The sequence below is a fragment of the Scyliorhinus canicula genome, chromosome 18 (genome assembly GCF_902713615.1).
Source record: "Scyliorhinus canicula chromosome 18, sScyCan1.1, whole genome shotgun sequence".
Classification (NCBI taxonomy): Eukaryota; Metazoa; Chordata; class Chondrichthyes; order Carcharhiniformes; family Scyliorhinidae; genus Scyliorhinus; species Scyliorhinus canicula.
In genome coordinates, this window is record NC_052163.1 from 42,293,221 (window position 1) to 42,312,631 (window position 19,411).

The window sequence follows — 19,411 nt, forward strand, 5'->3', positions numbered from 1 at the left end:
CCTCATGTAGCACCTCCAGTGAGGCATTCGGGAAATAGGGGACAGGAGGCTGGAGGTTGCCCTGGTATGGGGAGCCTCCTTTCTCATTGCCCTTTGCTCAGCACCCTCTTCCATCCTTTGGGTGAACGACAACATCTTTTGGAACAAATATTTTTCGTAAAGACATTTTGCATATAAGAACATAAGAACATAAGAACTAGGAGCAGGAGTAGGCCATCTGGCCCCTCGAGCCTGCTCCGCCATTCAATTAGATCATGGCTGATCTTTTGTGGACTCAGCTCCACTTTCCGGCCCGAACACCATAACCCTTAATCCCTTTATTCTTCAAAATGTACATAGAAATATCAGAAAACCCGATATCCACAGCAACAAAGAGCACAGGCCCACAACAACACCTGTGCCAAGGCGGACGATAACAGTTCTGCTTTGGAAAATGTTTTGCTCCTGATTTTTCAACCTCTTCTTGTTTCACTCGCAATTTTCCGTGTCCCGCTCCATCTTTTGACACCAATTTCTCTATTTTGATTTTAAAAGAACTCTGGCTATGTTAATAAGTAAAATATGTTAAAAAGTATTATATAAGCGCAAGGTACTACATCAATCCCTAACATCATATTCATTATTGTAGAATTAAAACAAAAGATGCTGGAAATACTCAGCAGGTCAGGCGGCACACGTCAAAGAGGAGCAGAGTTAACCATTCAGGTCAATTATATTTGGGCAGCACTTACCTTTATAATCGGTTCACTATCTCATTGAGGACACAAAATGTTATTCCGTGTATTAACTTAATGGTGATCTGTGCATCGCAATATACAGTACCTATGGCTGGGCAGCCTCTGTTGTAAAGTTTTGAGAAGAATCTTCAAAACTTTTCCATCCTGCAAATACAGCCAGTGATTTTCGGCATGTTGAGTTACTAAATATTTACCTTGGGGTTCTTCCTCTCAAAGACTTCTTCCTCAATGAATGAAATTTCAATAGGGGATGGGGATCGCTGTGGGGTGCGGACACCAGCTATCACCTCATTCAGGATCAGTTCAATTATGGCCTTCTTTTCCTTTTCCTCAAGTTCTTCCTGAAATGGAATAAAACACACCAGATAGCAGATGAATAGACAGTAAGGTGAGAAGATTCACCATCCTGAGCTTTCTAGCTAGCTTTACGTCAAGATTCAGGAGTTGCTGAAACATAATTGAAAATGATTGTGAATGTGACAATGCATTTATTCTTCAAAAGGAACACATCAACATTTTCAAAATCTGGGTCTTCTAAGTGGCTCAGACAGCACGCACTTCCTAACTTTTTTTTCATGTCAAAAGGTTAACCTGGTCATCCTTATGATGTGCCCCAGAAGTGGACCCAATATTCATTAACAATGACAATTGCATATTTCACCTAACACATTTTTTGGTTCATTTAGATTCAACTACCATCACCCCTAGATTTTGTGCAAATTTGATAATTTTCCTTGAATCCAAGTTATAAATGACACACCTAATGAAGGGGCTATGCTTCAAAAGCGAGTGTTTCCAAATAAACCTGTTGGACTTTAACCTGGTGTTGTAAGACTACTTACTGTGCCCACTCCAGTCCAACGCCAGCATCTCCACATCAAATTATAAATGGAAATTGATCCATGACTATTTCCTAGGACACACCACCCAAACCGAGCCCACTCTACCCTACTTCTTTCCAAAGGGAATTCCTTATACACAGTTTTAGTATAATCCCACATTTTCAGTTTCTGAAGTATTTTTTAATGAAGAACTTTCTCAATTGCCGACAGCTAATTGAAGGACATCATCTGGTTTCCACCGTCCTTGTGGTAGCTACCCATCAGATTAATTTCAGGCAATGCTCAAATGTACGCTTCGAGTTCGAGTTATTATGGCACAGAAGGAGACCACTGGGGTTATTGAGTTCATGCCAGCTCTCTCTAGAGCAATCTTGTCAGACTCACTCTATTTCCATAGCCCTGAACATTCCCTCAAGTGCCCATCCAATTTCCTTTCAAAATTTTTGATTGACTGTTTCTACCACCTTCTTAGGCAGCAAGTTCCAGGTCATTATACTCACTGCATAAAAAAAGTTCTGCTTTACATCCCCCTCCGTCTCTTGCCCAAAACCTTAAGTCCTAGCCTTTGTAAATGGGTGAGGAAATGTGCTGAGTGCCACGTATTGCTGTTCCTCATTGAATAAATAATGTGCTGAAAACCACTTGGCAGATCAAGATTTAAAAACGTGTTACAGAATGTACCTTAGGTAAGGAACTGCAATGCCTTTCAGCAGTGTAGAGAAGCATGCCAGGTGCAGCTCTAGCCGTATGTGAAAATTGAGGTACCAACCAGGTGAAGCTTAAACACACATCTACATGCAGTCTAAAGAATAGAAGAAGCATGCTAGAGTTAAATGGTCCCGTAATCAATGGATCAGATCAAAGTTATAAAGTCAAGTCATCTAATTGTTAATGATCGTCGTCATCAGTTGTTCCTCGATTAGAGGATGATGTCTACTCAGGGCCACGGGTGACTGAACAGGCTGATTCTCAACGACTGATCTTTGGGTACATGGGGCAGGACTTTCCAGGATGTAGTGGGATTTGGAGTGAAGAATTTGCTTTTTTGCCCTTTCCTTTTCTACTGTCATTGTACCTCATAGTTTCGTTTCAGAAAATATGAGGTACAATGAACAGCTGATCAGTAGCTCTGCTCTGCTGCCCTCTGCTGGATGATTGCCTTCACTCAAACTCCTCGGGTCCCCTTCGCAGATTCACCTTCAACTTAGGCTGACCGCACTGCACGTATGCAAATTTCCCCAGAACAGCTGATCAGTAGCTCTGCTCTGCTGCCCTCTGCAATCATCCAGCAGAGGGCAGCAGAGCAGAGCTACTGATCAGCTGTTCTGGGGAAATTTGCATACGTGCAGTGCGGTCAGCCTAAGTTGAAGGTGAATCTGCGAAGGGGACCCGAGGAGTTTGAGTGAAGGCAATCATCCAGCAGAGGGCAGCAGAGCAGAGCTACTGATCAGCTGTTCTGGGGAAATTTGCATACGTGCAGTGCGGTCAGCCTAAGTTGAAGGTGAATCTGCGAAGGGGACCCGAGGAGTTTGAGTGAAGGCAATCATCCAGCAGAGGGCAGCAGAGCAGAGCTACTGATCAGCTGTTCTGGGGAAATTTGCATACGTGCAGTGCGGTCAGCCTAAGTTGAAGGTGAATCTGCGAAGGGGACCCGAGGAGTTTGAGTGAAGGCAATCATCCAGCAGAGGGCAGCAGAGCAGAGCTACTGATCAGCTGTTCTGGGGAAATTTGCATACGTGCAGTGCGGTCAGCCTAAGTTGAAGGTGAATCTGCGAAGGGGACCCGAGGAGTTTGAGTGAAGGCAATCATCCAGCAGAGGGCAGCAGAGCAGAGCTACTGATCAGCTGTTCTGGGGAAATTTGCATACGTGCAGTGCGGTCAGCCTAAGTTGAAGGTGAATCTGCGAAGGGGACCCGAGGAGTTTGAGTGAAGGCAATCATCCAGCAGAGGGCAGCAGAGCAGAGCTACTGATCAGCTGTTCTGGGGAAATTTGCATACGTGCAGTGCGGTCAGCCTAAGTTGAAGGTGAATCTGCGAAGGGGACCCGAGGAGTTTGAGTGAAGGCAATCATCCAGCAGAGGGCAGCAGAGCAGAGCTACTGATCAGCTGTTCTGGGGAAATTTGCATACGTGCAGTGCGGTCAGCCTAAGTTGAAGGTGAATCTGCGAAGGGGACCCGAGGAGTTTGAGTGAAGGCAATCATCCAGCAGAGGGCAGCAGAGCAGAGCTACTGATCAGCTGTTCTGGGGAAATTTGCATACGTGCAGTGCGGTCAGCCTAAGTTGAAGGTGAATCTGCGAAGGGGACCCGAGGAGTTTGAGTGAAGGCAATCATCCAGCAGAGGGCAGCAGAGCAGAGCTACTGATCAGCTGTTCTGGGGAAATTTGCATACGTGCAGTGCGGTCAGCCTAAGTTGAAGGTGAATCTGCGAAGGGGACCCGAGGAGTTTGAGTGAAGGCAATCATCCAGCAGAGGGCAGCAGAGCAGAGCTACTGATCAGCTGTTCTGGGGAAATTTGCATACGTGCAGTGCGGTCAGCCTAAGTTGAAGGTGAATCTGCGAAGGGGACCCGAGGAGTTTGAGTGAAGGCAATCATCCAGCAGAGGGCAGCAGAGCAGAGCTACTGATCAGCTGTTCTGGGGAAATTTGCATACGTGCAGTGCGGTCAGCCTAAGTTGAAGGTGAATCTGCGAAGGGGACCCGAGGAGTTTGAGTGAAGGCAATCATCCAGCAGAGGGCAGCAGAGCAGAGCTACTGATCAGCTGTTCTGGGGAAATTTGCATACGTGCAGTGCGGTCAGCCTAAGTTGAAGGTGAATCTGCGAAGGGGACCCGAGGAGTTTGAGTGAAGGCAATCATCCAGCAGAGGGCAGCAGAGCAGAGCTACTGATCAGCTGTTCTGGGGAAATTTGCATACGTGCAGTGCGGTCAGCCTAAGTTGAAGGTGAATCTGCGAAGGGGACCCGAGGAGTTTGAGTGAAGGCAATCATCCAGCAGAGGGCAGCAGAGCAGAGCTACTGATCAGCTGTTCTGGGGAAATTTGCATACGTGCAGTGCGGTCAGCCTAAGTTGAAGGTGAATCTGCGAAGGGGACCCGAGGAGTTTGAGTGAAGGCAATCATCCAGCAGAGGGCAGCAGAGCAGAGCTACTGATCAGCTGTTCTGGGGAAATTTGCATACGTGCAGTGCGGTCAGCCTAAGTTGAAGATGAATCTGCGAAGGGGACCCGAGGAGTTTGAGTGAAGGCAATCATCCAGCAGAGGGCAGCAGAGCAGAGCTACTGATCAGCTGTTCTGGGGAAATTTGCATACGTGCAGTGCGGTCAGCCTAAGTTGAAGGTGAATCTGCGAAGGGGACCCGAGGAGTTTGAGTGAAGGCAATCATCCAGCAGAGGGCAGCAGAGCAGAGCTACTGATCAGCTGTTCTGGGGAAATTTGCATACGTGCAGTGCGGTCAGCCTAAGTTGAAGGTGAATCTGCGAAGGGGACCCGAGGAGTTTGAGTGAAGGCAATCATCCAGCAGAGGGCAGCAGAGCAGAGCTACTGATCAGCTGTTCTGGGGAAATTTGCATACGTGCAGTGCGGTCAGCCTAAGTTGAAGGTGAATCTGCGAAGGGGACCCGAGGAGTTTGAGTGAAGGCAATCATCCAGCAGAGGGCAGCAGAGCAGAGCTACTGATCAGCTGTTCTGGGGAAATTTGCATACGTGCAGTGCGGTCAGCCTAAGTTGAAGGTGAATCTGCGAAGGGGACCCGAGGAGTTTGAGTGAAGGCAATCATCCAGCAGAGGGCAGCAGAGCAGAGCTACTGATCAGCTGTTCTGGGGAAATTTGCATACGTGCAGTGCGGTCAGCCTAAGTTGAAGGTGAATCTGCGAAGGGGACCCGAGGAGTTTGAGTGAAGGCAATCATCCAGCAGAGGGCAGCAGAGCAGAGCTACTGATCAGCTGTTCTGGGGAAATTTGCATACGTGCAGTGCGGTCAGCCTAAGTTGAAGGTGAATCTGCGAAGGGGACCCGAGGAGTTTGAGTGAAGGCAATCATCCAGCAGAGGGCAGCAGAGCAGAGCTACTGATCAGCTGTTCTGGGGAAATTTGCATACGTGCAGTGCGGTCAGCCTAAGTTGAAGGTGAATCTGCGAAGGGGACCCGAGGAGTTTGAGTGAAGGCAATCATCCAGCAGAGGGCAGCAGAGCAGAGCTACTGATCAGCTGTTCTGGGGAAATTTGCATACGTGCAGTGCGGTCAGCCTAAGTTGAAGGTGAATCTGCGAAGGGGACCCGAGGAGTTTGAGTGAAGGCAATCATCCAGCAGAGGGCAGCAGAGCAGAGCTACTGATCAGCTGTTCTGGGGAAATTTGCATACGTGCAGTGCGGTCAGCCTAAGTTGAAGGTGAATCTGCGAAGGGGACCCGAGGAGTTTGAGTGAAGGCAATCATCCAGCAGAGGGCAGCAGAGCAGAGCTACTGATCAGCTGTTCTGGGGAAATTTGCATACGTGCAGTGCGGTCAGCCTAAGTTGAAGGTGAATCTGCGAAGGGGACCCGAGGAGTTTGAGTGAAGGCAATCATCCAGCAGAGGGCAGCAGAGCAGAGCTACTGATCAGCTGTTCTGGGGAAATTTGCATACGTGCAGTGCGGTCAGCCTAAGTTGAAGGTGAATCTGCGAAGGGGACCCGAGGAGTTTGAGTGAAGGCAATCATCCAGCAGAGGGCAGCAGAGCAGAGCTACTGATCAGCTGTTCTGGGGAAATTTGCATACGTGCAGTGCGGTCAGCCTAAGTTGAAGGTGAATCTGCGAAGGGGACCCGAGGAGTTTGAGTGAAGGCAATCATCCAGCAGAGGGCAGCAGAGCAGAGCTACTGATCAGCTGTTCTGGGGAAATTTGCATACGTGCAGTGCGGTCAGCCTAAGTTGAAGGTGAATCTGCGAAGGGGACCCGAGGAGTTTGAGTGAAGGCAATCATCCAGCAGAGGGCAGCAGAGCAGAGCTACTGATCAGCTGTTCTGGGGAAATTAAGTTGAAGGTGGTTTGTGGAGAGGCTGTTGGCAAGTGACAGTTAAACCCGAAACACTTTGTGAGTGTTTCCCACCCTACCTCCTCCTCTAACCAACCCCCCCACCCCACGGTGGTTGGGAAGCGGGAGCAGGGGCCTGTTGTGAAGGTGAGTGAGTGCCTTTAAATTTGCTTACCTTTGAGCGGGAGCAGGGTTTGAGGTAATATCAGGTAAGCTCTTCCTTTCTTTTTCTTTTTCTTGTTATTTTTTAAATCTAGAGGTGATGTCAGGGAAGGCAGTACAATGCTCCTCCTGCAGAATGTTTGAGGTGAGGGACACCGTCAGTGTCCCTGCTGATGTCATCTGTGGGAAGTGCACCCAACTCCAGCTCCTCAAAAACCGTGTTAGGGACCTGGAGCTTGAGCTGGATGAACTTCGGATCATTCGGGAGGCAGAGGGGGTCATAGATAGGAGCTTCAGGGAAATAGTTACACCAAAGACTGGAGATAGATGGGTAACTGTAAGAGGGACTGGGAAGAAGCAGTCAGTGCAGGGACCCCCTGCGGTCGTTCCCCTGAGTAACAAGTATACCGTTTTGGATACTTGTGGGGGGGACGACTTACCAGGGGTAAGCCATGGGGTACGGGCCTCTGGCACGGAGTCTGTCCCTGTTGCTCAGAAGGGAAGGGGGGAAAGGAGTAGAACATTAGTAATTGGGGACTCAATAGTCAGGGGCACAGATAGGAGATTTTGTGGGAGCGAGAGAGACTCACGTTTGGTATGTTGCCTCCCAGGTGCAAGGGTACGTGATGTCTCGGATCGTGTTTTCCGGGTCCTTAAGGGGGAGGGGGAGCAGCCCCAAGTCGTAGTCCACATTGGCACTAACGACATAGGTAGGAAAGGGGACAAGGATGTCAGGCAGGCCTTTAGGGAGCTAGGATGGAAGCTCAGAGCGAGAACAAACAGAGTTGTTATCTCTGGGTTGTTGCCCGTGCCACGTGATAGTGAGATGAGGAATAGGGAGAGAGAGCAATTAAACACGTGGCTACAGGGATGGTGCAGGCGGGAGGGATTCAGATTTCTGGATAACTGGGGCTCTTTCTGGGGAAGGTGGGACCTCTATAGACAGGATGGTCTACATCTGAACCTGAGGGGCACCAATATCCTGGGGGGGAGATTTGTTAGTGCTCTTTGGGGGGGTTTAAACTAATTCAGCAGGGGCATGGGAACCTGGATTGTAGTTTTAGGGTACGGGAGATTGAGAGTATAGAGGTCAGGAGCACAGATTTGACTTCGCAGGAGGGTGCCAGTGTTCAGGTAGGTGGTTTGAAGTGTGTCTACTTCAATGCCAGGAGTATACGAAATAAGGTAGGGGAACTGGCAGCATGGGTTGGTACCTGGGACTTCGATGTTGTGGCCATTTCAGAGACATGGATAGAGCAGGGACAGGAATGGTTGTTGCAGGTTCCGGGGTTTAGGTGTTTTAGTAAGTTCAGAGAAGGGGGCAAAAGAGGGGGAGGTGTGGCGCTGCTAGTCAAGGACAGTATTACGGTGGCGGAAAGGATGCTAGATGGGGACTCTTCTTCTGAGGTAGTATGGGCTGAGGTTAGAAACAGGAAAGGAGAGGTCACCCTGTTGGGAGTTTTCTATAGGCCACCTAATAGTTCTAGGGATGTAGAGGAAAGGATGGCGAAGATGATTCTGGAAAAGAGCGAAAGTAACAGGGTAGTTGTTATGGGAGACTTTAACTTTCCAAATATTGACTGGAAAAGATATAGTTCGAGTACATTAGATGGGTCATTCTTTGTACAATGTGTGCAGGAGGGTTTCCTGACACAATATGTTGACAGGCCAACAAGAGGCAAGGCCACATTGGATTTGGTTTTGGGTAATGAACCAGGCCAGGTGTTAGATCTGGAGGTAGGTGAGCACTTTGGAAACAGTGACCACAATTCGGTGACCTTTACGTTAGTGATGGAAAGGGATAAGTATACCCCGCAGGGCAAGAGTTATAGCTGGGGGAAGGGCAATTATGATGCCATTAGACATGACTTAGGATGTGTTGGTTGGAGAAGTAGGCTGCAAGGGTTGGGCACACTGGATATGTGGAGCTTGTTCAAGGAACAGCTATTGCATGTTCTTGATAAGTACGTACCAGTCAGGCAGGGAGGAAGGGGTCGAGCGAGGGAACCGTGGTTTACCAAAGAAGTGGAATCTCTTGTTAAGAGGAAGAAGGAAGCCTATGTGAAGATGAGGCGTGAAGTTTCAGTTGGGGCGCTTGATATTTACAAGGAAGCGAGGAAGGATCTAAAGAGAGAGCTGAGACGAGCAAGGAGGGGACATGAGAAGTCTTTGGCAGGTAGGATCAAGGAAAACCCAAAAGCTTTCTATAGGTATGTCAGGAATAAAAGGATGACTAGGGTAAGAGTAGGGCCAGTCAAGGACAGTGGTGGGAAGTTGTGTGTGGAGGCTGAGGAGATAAGCGAGATACTAAATGAATACTTTTCGTCAGTATTCACTCAAGAAAAAGATAATATTGTGGAGGAGAATGCTGAGACCCAGGCTATTAGAATAGATGGCATTGAGGTGCGTAGGGAAGAAGTGTTGGCAATTCTGGACAAGGTGAAAATAGATAAGTCCCCGGGGCCGGATGGGATTTATCCTAGGATTCTCTGGGAAGCCAGGGAAGAGATTGCTGAGCCTTTGGCTTTGATTTTTAGGTCATCATTGGCTACAGGAATAGTGCCAGAGGACTGGAGGATAGCAAATGTGGTCCCTTTGTTCAAGAAGGGGAGTAGAGATAACCCCGGTAACTATAGGCCAGTGAGCCTAACGTCTGTGGTGGGTAAAGTCTTGGAGAGGATTATAAAAGATACGATTTATAATCATCTAGATAGGAATAATATGATTAGGGACAGTCAGCATGGTTTTATGAAGGGTAGGTCATGCCTCACAAACCTTATCGAGTTCTTTGAGAAGGTGACTGAACAGGTAGACGAGGGTAGAGCAGTTGATGTGGTGTATATGGATTTCAGTAAAGCGTTTGATAAGGTTCCCCACGGTCGTCTATTGCAGAAAATACGGAGGCTGGGGATTGAGGGTGATTTAGAGATGTGGATCAGAAATTGGCTAGTTGAAAGAAGACAGAGAGTGGTAGTTGATGGGAAATGTTCAGAATGGAGTTCAGTTACGAGTGGCGTACCACAAGGATCTGTTCTGGGGCCGTTGCTGTTTGTCATTTTTATAAATGACCTAGAGGAGGGCGCAGAAGGATGGGTGAGTAAATTTGCAGACGACACTAAAGTCGGTGGAGTTGTAGACAGTGCGGAAGGATGTTGCAGGTTACAGAGGGACATAGATAAGCTGCAGAGCTGGGCTGAGAGGTGGCAAATGGAGTTTAATGTGGAGAAGTGTGAGGTGATTCACTTTGGAAAGAATAACAGAAATGCGGAATATTTGGCTAATGGTAACATTCTTGGTAGTGTGGATGAGCAGAGGGATCTCGGTGTCCATGTACATAGATCCCTGAAAGTTGCCACCCAGGTTGATAGGGTTGTGAAGAAGGCCTATGGTGTGTTGGCCTTTATTGGTAGAGGGATTGAGTTCCGGAGCCATGAGGTCATGTTGCAGTTGTACAAAACTCTAGTACGGCCGCATTTGGAGTATTGCGTACAGTTCTGGTCGCCTCATTATAGGAAGGACGTGGAAGCTTTGGAACGGGTGCAGAGGAGATTTACCAGGATGTTGCCTGGTATGGAGGGAAAATCTTATGAGGAAAGGCTGATGGACTTGAGGTTGTTTTCGTTAGAGAGAAGAAGGTTAAGAGGTGACTTAATAGAGGCATACAAAATGATCAGAGGGTTAGATAGGGTGGACAGCGAGAGCCTTCTCCCGCGGATGGAGGTGGCTAGCACGAGGGGACATAGCCTTAAATTGAGGGGTAATAGATATAGGACAGAGGTCAGAGGTGGGTTTTTTACGCAAAGAGTGGTGAGGCCGTGGAATGCCCTACCTGCAACAGTAGTGAACATGCCAACATTGAGGGCATTTAAAAATTTATTGGATAAGCATATGGATGATAAGGGCATAGTGTAGGTTAGATGGCCTTTAGATTTTTTCCATGTCGGTGCAACATCGAGGGCCGAAGGGCCTGTACTGCGCTGTATCGTTCTATGTTCTATGAAGCATATGTAATAATCACAGTTTAACACATGAATATCTCGTAAACAACCGTGCGGGCCGACACACGTAAAAAAAGAAAAAACAACCTACAGAACACCCCCTACTTCTCCCGCTCTAATGCCTAGCTGCCCATAAACTATATTCTCTGTCCCGTTGTAACATTGCCATGCCACCTGTTTGCATCCCCTCCCCCCCCCCCCCCCCCCCCCATCCCCCCGCTTTTTCCCTCCCACCCTTACTGCTGATGTTCAAATTTCCTTGAAGTAGTCTATGAACGGCTGACATCTCTGGCCGAACCCTCTAATTGATCCTCTCAAAGCGAATTTCATTTTCTCCAGACGAGAAACCCTGCCATATCACTGACTCACATTGCTGACTTCGGGGGCTCCGAGTCCCTCCATCCCAACAAAATCGGTCTCCGGGCCACCAGAGAGGAGAAGGCCAGAACATCGGCCTCCTTCCCCATCAGCCCCCTCTCCTTGGCCCCCGAAGCTTCCAATACCCCAAATATTGCCAATTCTGGACTTGGATTTACCCTTCCTTCCAGGACCTCTGACATAATGTCTGCAAATCCCTGCCAGAATCCCCTCAATTTCGGACATGCCCAAAACATATGTACATGGTTCGCCGGGTTACCCCCACACCGCCCACATCTGTCCTCAACCTCCTCAAAAAACCTGCTCATCCAGGCTACCGTCATGTGGGGCCTGTGGACCACCTTGAACTGGATCATGCTAAGTCTGGCTCACGACGAGGATGAATTGACTCTTTTCAGGGCTTTTTCCCACAGCTCGAATTCTATCTCTCCACCCAGCTCCTCTTCCCACTTCCTCTTCACCTCCCTGATAGGGCCCCCTTCCCACTCCATCAACTCCTTGTATATCTCCGAGACCCTCCCCTCTCCAACCTCTGTTTTTGACATCATCATACCTTGTAACACCCTCAGGGGGAGGCGAGGAAAGCCAGGAACCTGCCTCCGGATAAAATCCCCTACCTGGACGTACCAAAACCCGTTCCCGCCTGGCAACTCAAACTCCTCCTCTCATGCCTCCAAGGTCGGGAAGCCCTCCTGAATGAATAGGTCCCCAAATCTCTCAATACCTGCCTGCCGACATCCCTTATAGCCACATCCAGCCCCCCCCCCCCCCCCCGGGGCAAATCAGTGACCACACTCCAATCACATGTGTTGCCTCCATTGCCCCCACGCTCATAGAGTATGAAGCCGGTGAAAATGGCAGGGGCACCGTCAGTAAGCTCCAAACTCGTACCCTTACAGGATGCCGTTTCCACTCACTCCCACACCAACCCCTCCCCCACTACCCACTTCCCAACCATCAATACGTTGGCTGCCCAGTAATAGTTAATAAAGCTTGGGAGGGCCAAGCCCCCCCTCTCCGTGACCCCGTTCCAGGTGTGCCTTCTGTACTCTCGGAGTTTTACCCGCCCACACAAAACCCGATATGGCCGCGTTCATTTTCCTGAAAAAAGCCTTTGGGATAAAAATCAGAAGACATTGAAAAAAGAAGAGCAGTCTTGGAAGGGCCATCATCTTTACCGTCTGGACCCTCCCCGCCAGCATCAGAGGGAGCATGTCCCATCTGCGAAAATCCCTTTTCATTTGATCCATCGCTTTACCCAGATTTAACTTATGAAGCCGCCCCCAATCCTTAGCCACTTGAATCGCCAGATATCTAAAACTCCTCTCAACCACTCTGAACGGCAAATCCCTCAGTCTCCTTTCCTGCCCCCGTGCCTGGATCACGAACATCTTGCTCTTTCCCATATTAACTTGTAACCTGAAAATCGCCCAAATTCTCCTAATATCTCCATGATTTCGGTCATCTCCCCCACCGGGTCTGTGACATAGAGCAACAAATCGTCCGCATATAAAGAGACTCTGTGCTCCCCCCACACCCCCTCCCCCCTTACTATCGCCCACCAAGCATTTGATGATCTACGGGCCATTGCCAAGGGCTCTGTGGCCAGGCAAACAGTAATGGGGAGAGCAGACGTCCCTGCCTTGTCCCCCTGTAGAGACTAAAATACTCTCACCAGACTTGGTTGGTTCTTACATTTGCCACCGGAGCCTGATATAACAGCCGGACCCAATCCACAAATCTCTGTCCGAACCCAAAACTGCCTAAAATGTCCCATAAGTACTTCCACTTCACCCGGTCGAAAGCCTTCTCCGCGTCCATGGTTACTATCAACTCAACATCGCACCCCTCCGTTGGCATCATTATAACATTAAGAAGCCGTCTAATATTGGACGTCAGGTGCCTGCCCTTCACAAATCCCGCCTGAACTTTGCTGATTACCTCCGGGACACAATTCTCTATTCGAGTGGCCAAGATCTTTGCCAGCAATTTAGCATCAACGTTCAACAGGGAAATTGGCCTGTACATCCACAGTGCTCTGGGTCCTTATCTTGCTTCAGGATGAGAGAAATTGATGCCTGTGATAGCATGGGGGGCAGTACTCCCAGCTCCCGAGGCTCGTTAAAAGCCTTAATCAGGAGCGGCCCCAGTAACCCAGAGAACTTTTTATAAAATTCCACTGGGAATCCGTCAGGTCCCGGGCCTTACCCGATTGGATCGCCACCAACCCATCTATCACCTCCCCAAGCCAAATTGGGCCCCCCCAGGTCTTCCACCAGCTCCTCATCCACCTTTGTGAACTCTAGCCTCTCTAGGAATTGATTCGTACCTTCTTCCCCGGCTGGTGGTTCCGACTCATATAATCTTCTATAAAATTTACGGAACACGTCATTAACCGCCCCCGGGTCTATCACTACCTTCCCTCTCATATCCTTTATTTTCCCTATTTCTCTTGCCGCCTCCTGCTTCCTCAGCTGATCTGCCATCATCCTGCTAGCTTTCTCCCCATATTCACAAATTGTCCTTTTTACCCTCCTCAGCTGGCCCTCCGCTGTATCTGTGGAAAGGAGCCCAAATTCCATTTGGAGTCTCTGACTCTCCCTCAGGAGCTCCTCATTTGGAGACTCTGCCTACCTCCTGTCCACCTGTGAGATTTCTCCTACCAATCTGTCCAGCTCCGCCCGTTCAGTTTTCTCCCTATGGGCTTGAATCAAAAGAAATTTCCCTCTGATAACTGCCTTCAATGCCTCCCAAACCACTCCCGCTGCAGTCTCTCCCGTATTATTGTTTACTATCTACCCCCGGATGGCCTCCCTCACAGATCTTATCATCCGCTAGCAGCCCAGCATCTAATCTCCACTGTGGACGTTGAGAATTTCCCGTGCTTGTCCGTAGGCACGTGGTCTGACACCACAATTGCTGAGTACTCCGTGTTTTCCACGCATGCTAACAGTGTTTTATCCAGTGCAAAGAAATATATCCTGGAGTATACCTTGTGCACATGGGAGTAAAATGAATATTCCTTGCTCCTTGGCCTCCCAAATCTCCATGGATCCACCCCTCCTATGCGCTCCATGAACCCCCGCAATTCCTTTGCCATTGCTGATACTTTCCCATACCTAGAACTCGACCGGTCCATGTCTCGGATCCAGGAGAGTGTTGAAGTCACCCCCCATAACGAGCCGTGCGAGTCCAGGTCAGGGATCTTTCCCAGCACCTTCCTAACAAACAAGACATCATCTCAATTTGGGGCATATATATTTACCACTGTCATTCCCTCCAGCTTCCCACTGACCATAATAAATCTACTTCCTGGGACTACCTCTATCCTCCCCACCTCAAATGCCACTCTCTTGTTAATCAGGATGGCCACCCTCCTTGTTTTAAACTCCAGTCCCAAATGAAAAACCTGTCTGTCTATCCCTTCTTCAAACTAAATTGGTCTCCCAGCTTCAAGTGTATCTCCTGTAGTATGGCCACATCTGCTTTTAACAGTCTCACGGGCCCTTTTGACCGGCCCATTCAGTCCACGAACATTCCACGTAACCAGTCTGGTCGGGGGGGCTCTCTCCCCTCCCCTGTCGATCAGCCATGACCTTTCCTAGGCTAGCCCTGAGCCCATACTCACACCTCCGTTGGTCCGCCCCGCCGCAGCTACCGCTCTCCATCTCCAATCCCCCGAAAGTCCCTTATTCGTCAGCAATTCCCCCCCCGCCCAATCCATCTCTCCTTAGCTCCCCCCCCCCCCCCAATCCATCTCTCCTTAGCTCCCCCCCCCCACTTTGCTCCCGTTAACTAGCTATCCAGCTAGCCTAGCAGCTCCCGCCCCCGGCGCAAGCATTCAACACCTGCTGGATCTCCTCCCCCCCCACCGTAACATAAGTTCTCAACACAATAACATCAAACACAGAAAGCAAACAAACAATCCCCCAAGGCCCATGCACAGAGGCCGAACCCCCCTCCCTTAACAGAATCTTACCTATCCCATCACCTTCAAACAGAACCAAAACAATAGAAGGAACCATCTATTTTCCAACAGAACAGAAAAAAACATCGCAACTCGAAATCATTTTGACTGCAATTCGGCACATACAACAACAAATCAAATCAAGCAGAAATAACCCTTCTCCTCCCGAAAGTCACAACTTAAATTACAGAATTGAAAGGTTGAGATTTTTCCAGACAAAGAAAGAACTGCACAAAACTTTCCCCCCCTTTCTTATAAAAAATTCAGTCCACCACAATTTAGGTTTCAAAGTCCTTATGCATCCACCAAGTTCTTGTCCTTCATAAAGACCTCCACCTTTTCTGGCGAGCCGAAGTATAGCTCCCGGTTCTCGTAGGTCACCTAGAGAAGGGCCGGGTTGAGAGTCCAAATTTTATGTCTTTCGCATACAGGGCCGCCTTGACTTTATTAAAACTCGCCCTCCTCTTTACAAGCTCTGCTCCCCAACCCTGATACACCCGGATCTCTGACTCTTCCCAGGTGCACTGTTTCGTGTGCCTAGCCCACTTCATAATACGTTCCTTGTCCAGGAACCGATGAAGCCGTACCACAATTGCCCTCAGGGTCTCACAACCCTGGGCTGACGCAGAAAAGCCCGATGGGCCCGGTCCAGCTCCAACTGCTTGGGGAACGAACCTTCCCCCATCAGCTTCTCTAGCATCTTCCTCACATATGCACCGGCATCTGATCCCTCCTTTCCCTCTGGCAGACCGACGATCTGGATATTCTGCCTGGGAGAATGATTCTCCAGGTCTTCCACCTTCTCCAACACCCGCTTCTGCCGCTCTTGTGGAATACCAATTTCCATTGACATCGCTGTGGACTCCTTCTCTTGTTCCGTTGCCTGCTCCTGCAGCTTCTGAATCCTCTGGATCAGGTGGTGGCTTCCAATCCAAGTACTCGACCAACTGGTCCATCGTCCATTGGGCAGATGCGACCAAACGTTGCCTCGTTGCCATTGAACACGCTGCTTTCTGAGTTTTATTGCCAACAATCTTTTGATTTCTTCTTTTCCAACTATTTTTTGGGCGCGGTTCCATAAATTGGGGGTTGCCTCCTTCTCCTCTCACTTTTATCAACTTATGTTGAGAAATTCCCACGAAAATCTAGCTTAAAAGCCGTGAAAAGACCTCGAGAGGCGAGAGCTGCTAAATGTGCGACCGTTCATTCCATGGCCACCACCGGAAGTCATTGTACCTCATAGTTAAGATGTTGGGACTCAAAGCCTGATGTAGCTTGATGGATACCATTTTGAAAATTGGCAGCTCCTTCCAATCAGTAATGTTGCTGTGCCTCAGAGTGTGTGTGAAGCATTTTCTTTGTCCTCCCTTAGAATGCTGGTCATTTGAGAGAGTTGAGACAACAGGACCTCGCAGGGGAGACAGATTTCGGCAATGTCCTGTTCACAAAGTTGATTTTGCCAGAGTGTGGCTTGAATGCTGTGGAGCTGGCTTCAAGAAGGACATTAGCATTTAGAACATAGAACATAGAACAGTACAGCACAGAACAGGCCCTTCGGCCCTCGATGTTGTGCCGAGCAATGATCACCCTACTCAAACCCACGTATCCACCCTATACCCGTAACCCAACAACCCCCCCCTTAACCTTACTTTTTAGGAACTACGGGCAATTTAGCATGGCCAATCCACCTAACCCGCACATCTTTGGACTGTGGGAGGAAACCGGAGCACCCGGAGGAAACCCGCGCACACACGGGGAGGACGTGCAGACTCCGCACAGACAGTGACCCAGCCGGGAACCGAACCTGGGACCCTGGAGCTGTGAAGCATGTATGCTAACCACCATGCTACCGTGCTGCCCACAATTCCATTTGTTTGATAATTGTCTGATTGGATCTTGGAGGATGCTGCGGAGGCAGTGTTGATGACATTTCTCTAGTGTTCTTATGTGTTATTGATATGTAGTCAACATCTCGCTGCAGTATAGAACTGTGGCAATATTGACTGCTCCGTACAATATGACATGCAATGGCTATATTGTTGAATATTTGCTATTGCAGTTTTTAGAAGGCTAAACTGACACAGCTGTTCTTCTGGTGTCGGGTCTCCTTGACAATGGTGGCCTTTTGAGAGAAGTGACTCCTGAGGTATTGAAAGTTTTCAATATATTCCAGGAGTCTCTCCATCAACACATATGGGTGTAGAAATATTTAGCTGACCAGGTGTATATTGATTAGCAGTTTTGTTTTGGCAACATTCAAGGACAGGCCAAGTTCCTTACAGGTAAGATTGAAGAGATCAAGAGTAGGCAACAACATTGCAGTCATAGAATTGTAGAGGTCTACAGCACAGAAAAAGCCCTTCGGCCCATCGCATCTGCTCCGGTCAAAAACAACCACCTAACCATTTTAATCCCATTTTCCAACACTTGGCCCCATAGCCTTGGCATCACAAGTGCACATCTAAATACTTCTTAAATGTTATGAGGTCTCTTCCCCCGGTGCCCTTTCAGCTGGAGTTCCAGACTCCCACCACACTCTGGCTGAAACCGTTTTCCCTCACAGCTCCTTTAAACGTTGTGCCCCTTACCTTAAATGTATGCCCTTGGTCATTGATCCCTCCACCAAGGGGAAAAGTTTCTTCCTGTATACTCTATCTATGCCCCTCATAATCTTATACATCTCAATCACGTCCCCCCTCATTCTCCTCTGCTCCAAGGAAAACAATCCCAGTCTATCCAATCTCTCTTCATAACTAAAACTCTCCAGCCCAGGCAACATCCTGGTAAATCTCCTCTGTGCCCTTTCCAGTGTTATCATATCCCTCCAATAGTGTGGATTCCAGAACTGCGCACAATACTCGAGCTGTGGACTAATCAACGTTTTATACAGTTCCAACATAATCTCCCTGCTCTACTGCATTAAGGGGCCAGTGCACATGCACACCAAGGTTCCACTGATCCTTCGGCGCTTCCCAGGGTACTGTCATTTATCATGTGTTCCCTTGCCTTATTTGCCCTGCCCACGTGCATCACCTCACACATATCCGGATTGAATTCCATTTGCCACTGATCAGCCCATCTGACCAGCCTGTCGACATCCTCCTGTAATCAAAGGCTATCCTCCTCATTATTTACTACCCAATCAATTTTTGTATCATCCACAAACTTACTGATGAAACATTAATGCATAAATCATTTATATAAACCACAAACAGCAAGAGCCCCAACACTGATCTTGGGACTTCCGGTGGCGGCCATGAATTGAGTAGTCACACACAGGGCAGCTCTTACTTGAAGGTGTAAAAAAGAGCTCCTTTTACCCGGAATTGGGTGCAACTTTGACAGAAAAGTGTAGCTGAAGGTCGGAGAAGTTCCCCCCAGGCGTGGTATGTCTGCTGATTACCAAACCATTTGCCACTCCCTCCATGGCAGCCACCGGAAGTCTCAGGGATCAGTGTTAGACCGGGCCAAGGAGTTGGAAGAGACCTGTGGTGCAGCAGCCAGTGGAAGGATGGTGGAGGGGAAAGTCCAATGCAAGGAGCAAAGCCCCAGATGGAACAGTTGATGGCCTTCACCAAGGAAGAGTTCCGCCACCAGAGGAAGGGGATGTAGGAGGATCGCTGGGAGACCATCAAAGGGGCTGTAGCACCCCTGAAGGGCCCGATGGGGAGAGGGAGAAATGTTTAGAGGTGGAGAGCTCGCAGATCTGAGAGATTGAAAGGGTGATGTCGGACCACAGCAATTGGGTGGTGGCACTGGAGGCGGAGGTGGGGCCCTTAGGAGAACTTTGCAAGACGTTGAGAGCAAAGGTGGAGGAGCAGGAAAATAGATCGGGAAGGCAGAATCTGTGGACAGTGGGCCTGCCTGAAGGAGTGGAAGGTGTGAGTGCCACGAGGTACGTTTCGAGGATGCTGGCGGGGCTGGTGACGGAGGGGGTGCTGGAGAAGACCCGAGGTGGACAGAGCGCACAGGTCTCTGAGGCAGAAGCCTAGAGTGGGGGTGCCGCCGCGGGTGGATGGTCATGAGGCTCCACAAGTTCGTGGAGAAGGAGAAGATTCTGCAGTGGGCCAGGGAGAAGCGCAACTGTGAATGGGAGGGGAACAAGTTCTGAATACACCAGGATATTGGAGCTGAGCTGCAAAACAGTGTGCGGGGTTCGACAGAGCCAAGGTGGTTCTATATCGACGGCAGATCAGGTTTGGGATGTTCTACCCGGCAAAACCTTGGGCGACGTATGAAGGCCGAGAACACTATTTTGAGACCCCAGAAGCGGCCAATGACTTTATCAAGGAGCATAAACTGGGGAAGAACTGCACTGAACAA

The 19,411-nt window shown here is 49.1% G+C and overlaps 1 protein-coding gene and 1 long non-coding RNA gene across 10 annotated transcripts in view; one reads left to right on the forward strand and one right to left on the reverse strand.

Moving 5' to 3' along the window:
- The window catches only part of LOC119953474 (mycbp associated protein), a 229,365-nt gene that overhangs the window by 59,376 nt on the left and 150,578 nt on the right, over positions 1 to 19,411 (reverse strand). For all 9 annotated transcript variants that reach the window (XM_038777797.1, XM_038777791.1, XM_038777794.1 and 6 more), the window contains exon 13: positions 932 to 1,078. In XM_038777797.1, the coding sequence (XP_038633725.1) occupies positions 932 to 1,078 (147 nt within the window). The remainder of the gene's footprint in view (positions 1 to 931; positions 1,079 to 19,411) is intronic.
- Positions 1 to 19,411, forward strand: part of LOC119953475 — an 80,592-nt gene that overhangs the window by 41,996 nt on the left and 19,185 nt on the right. The gene's annotated exons all lie outside the window — the stretch shown is intronic.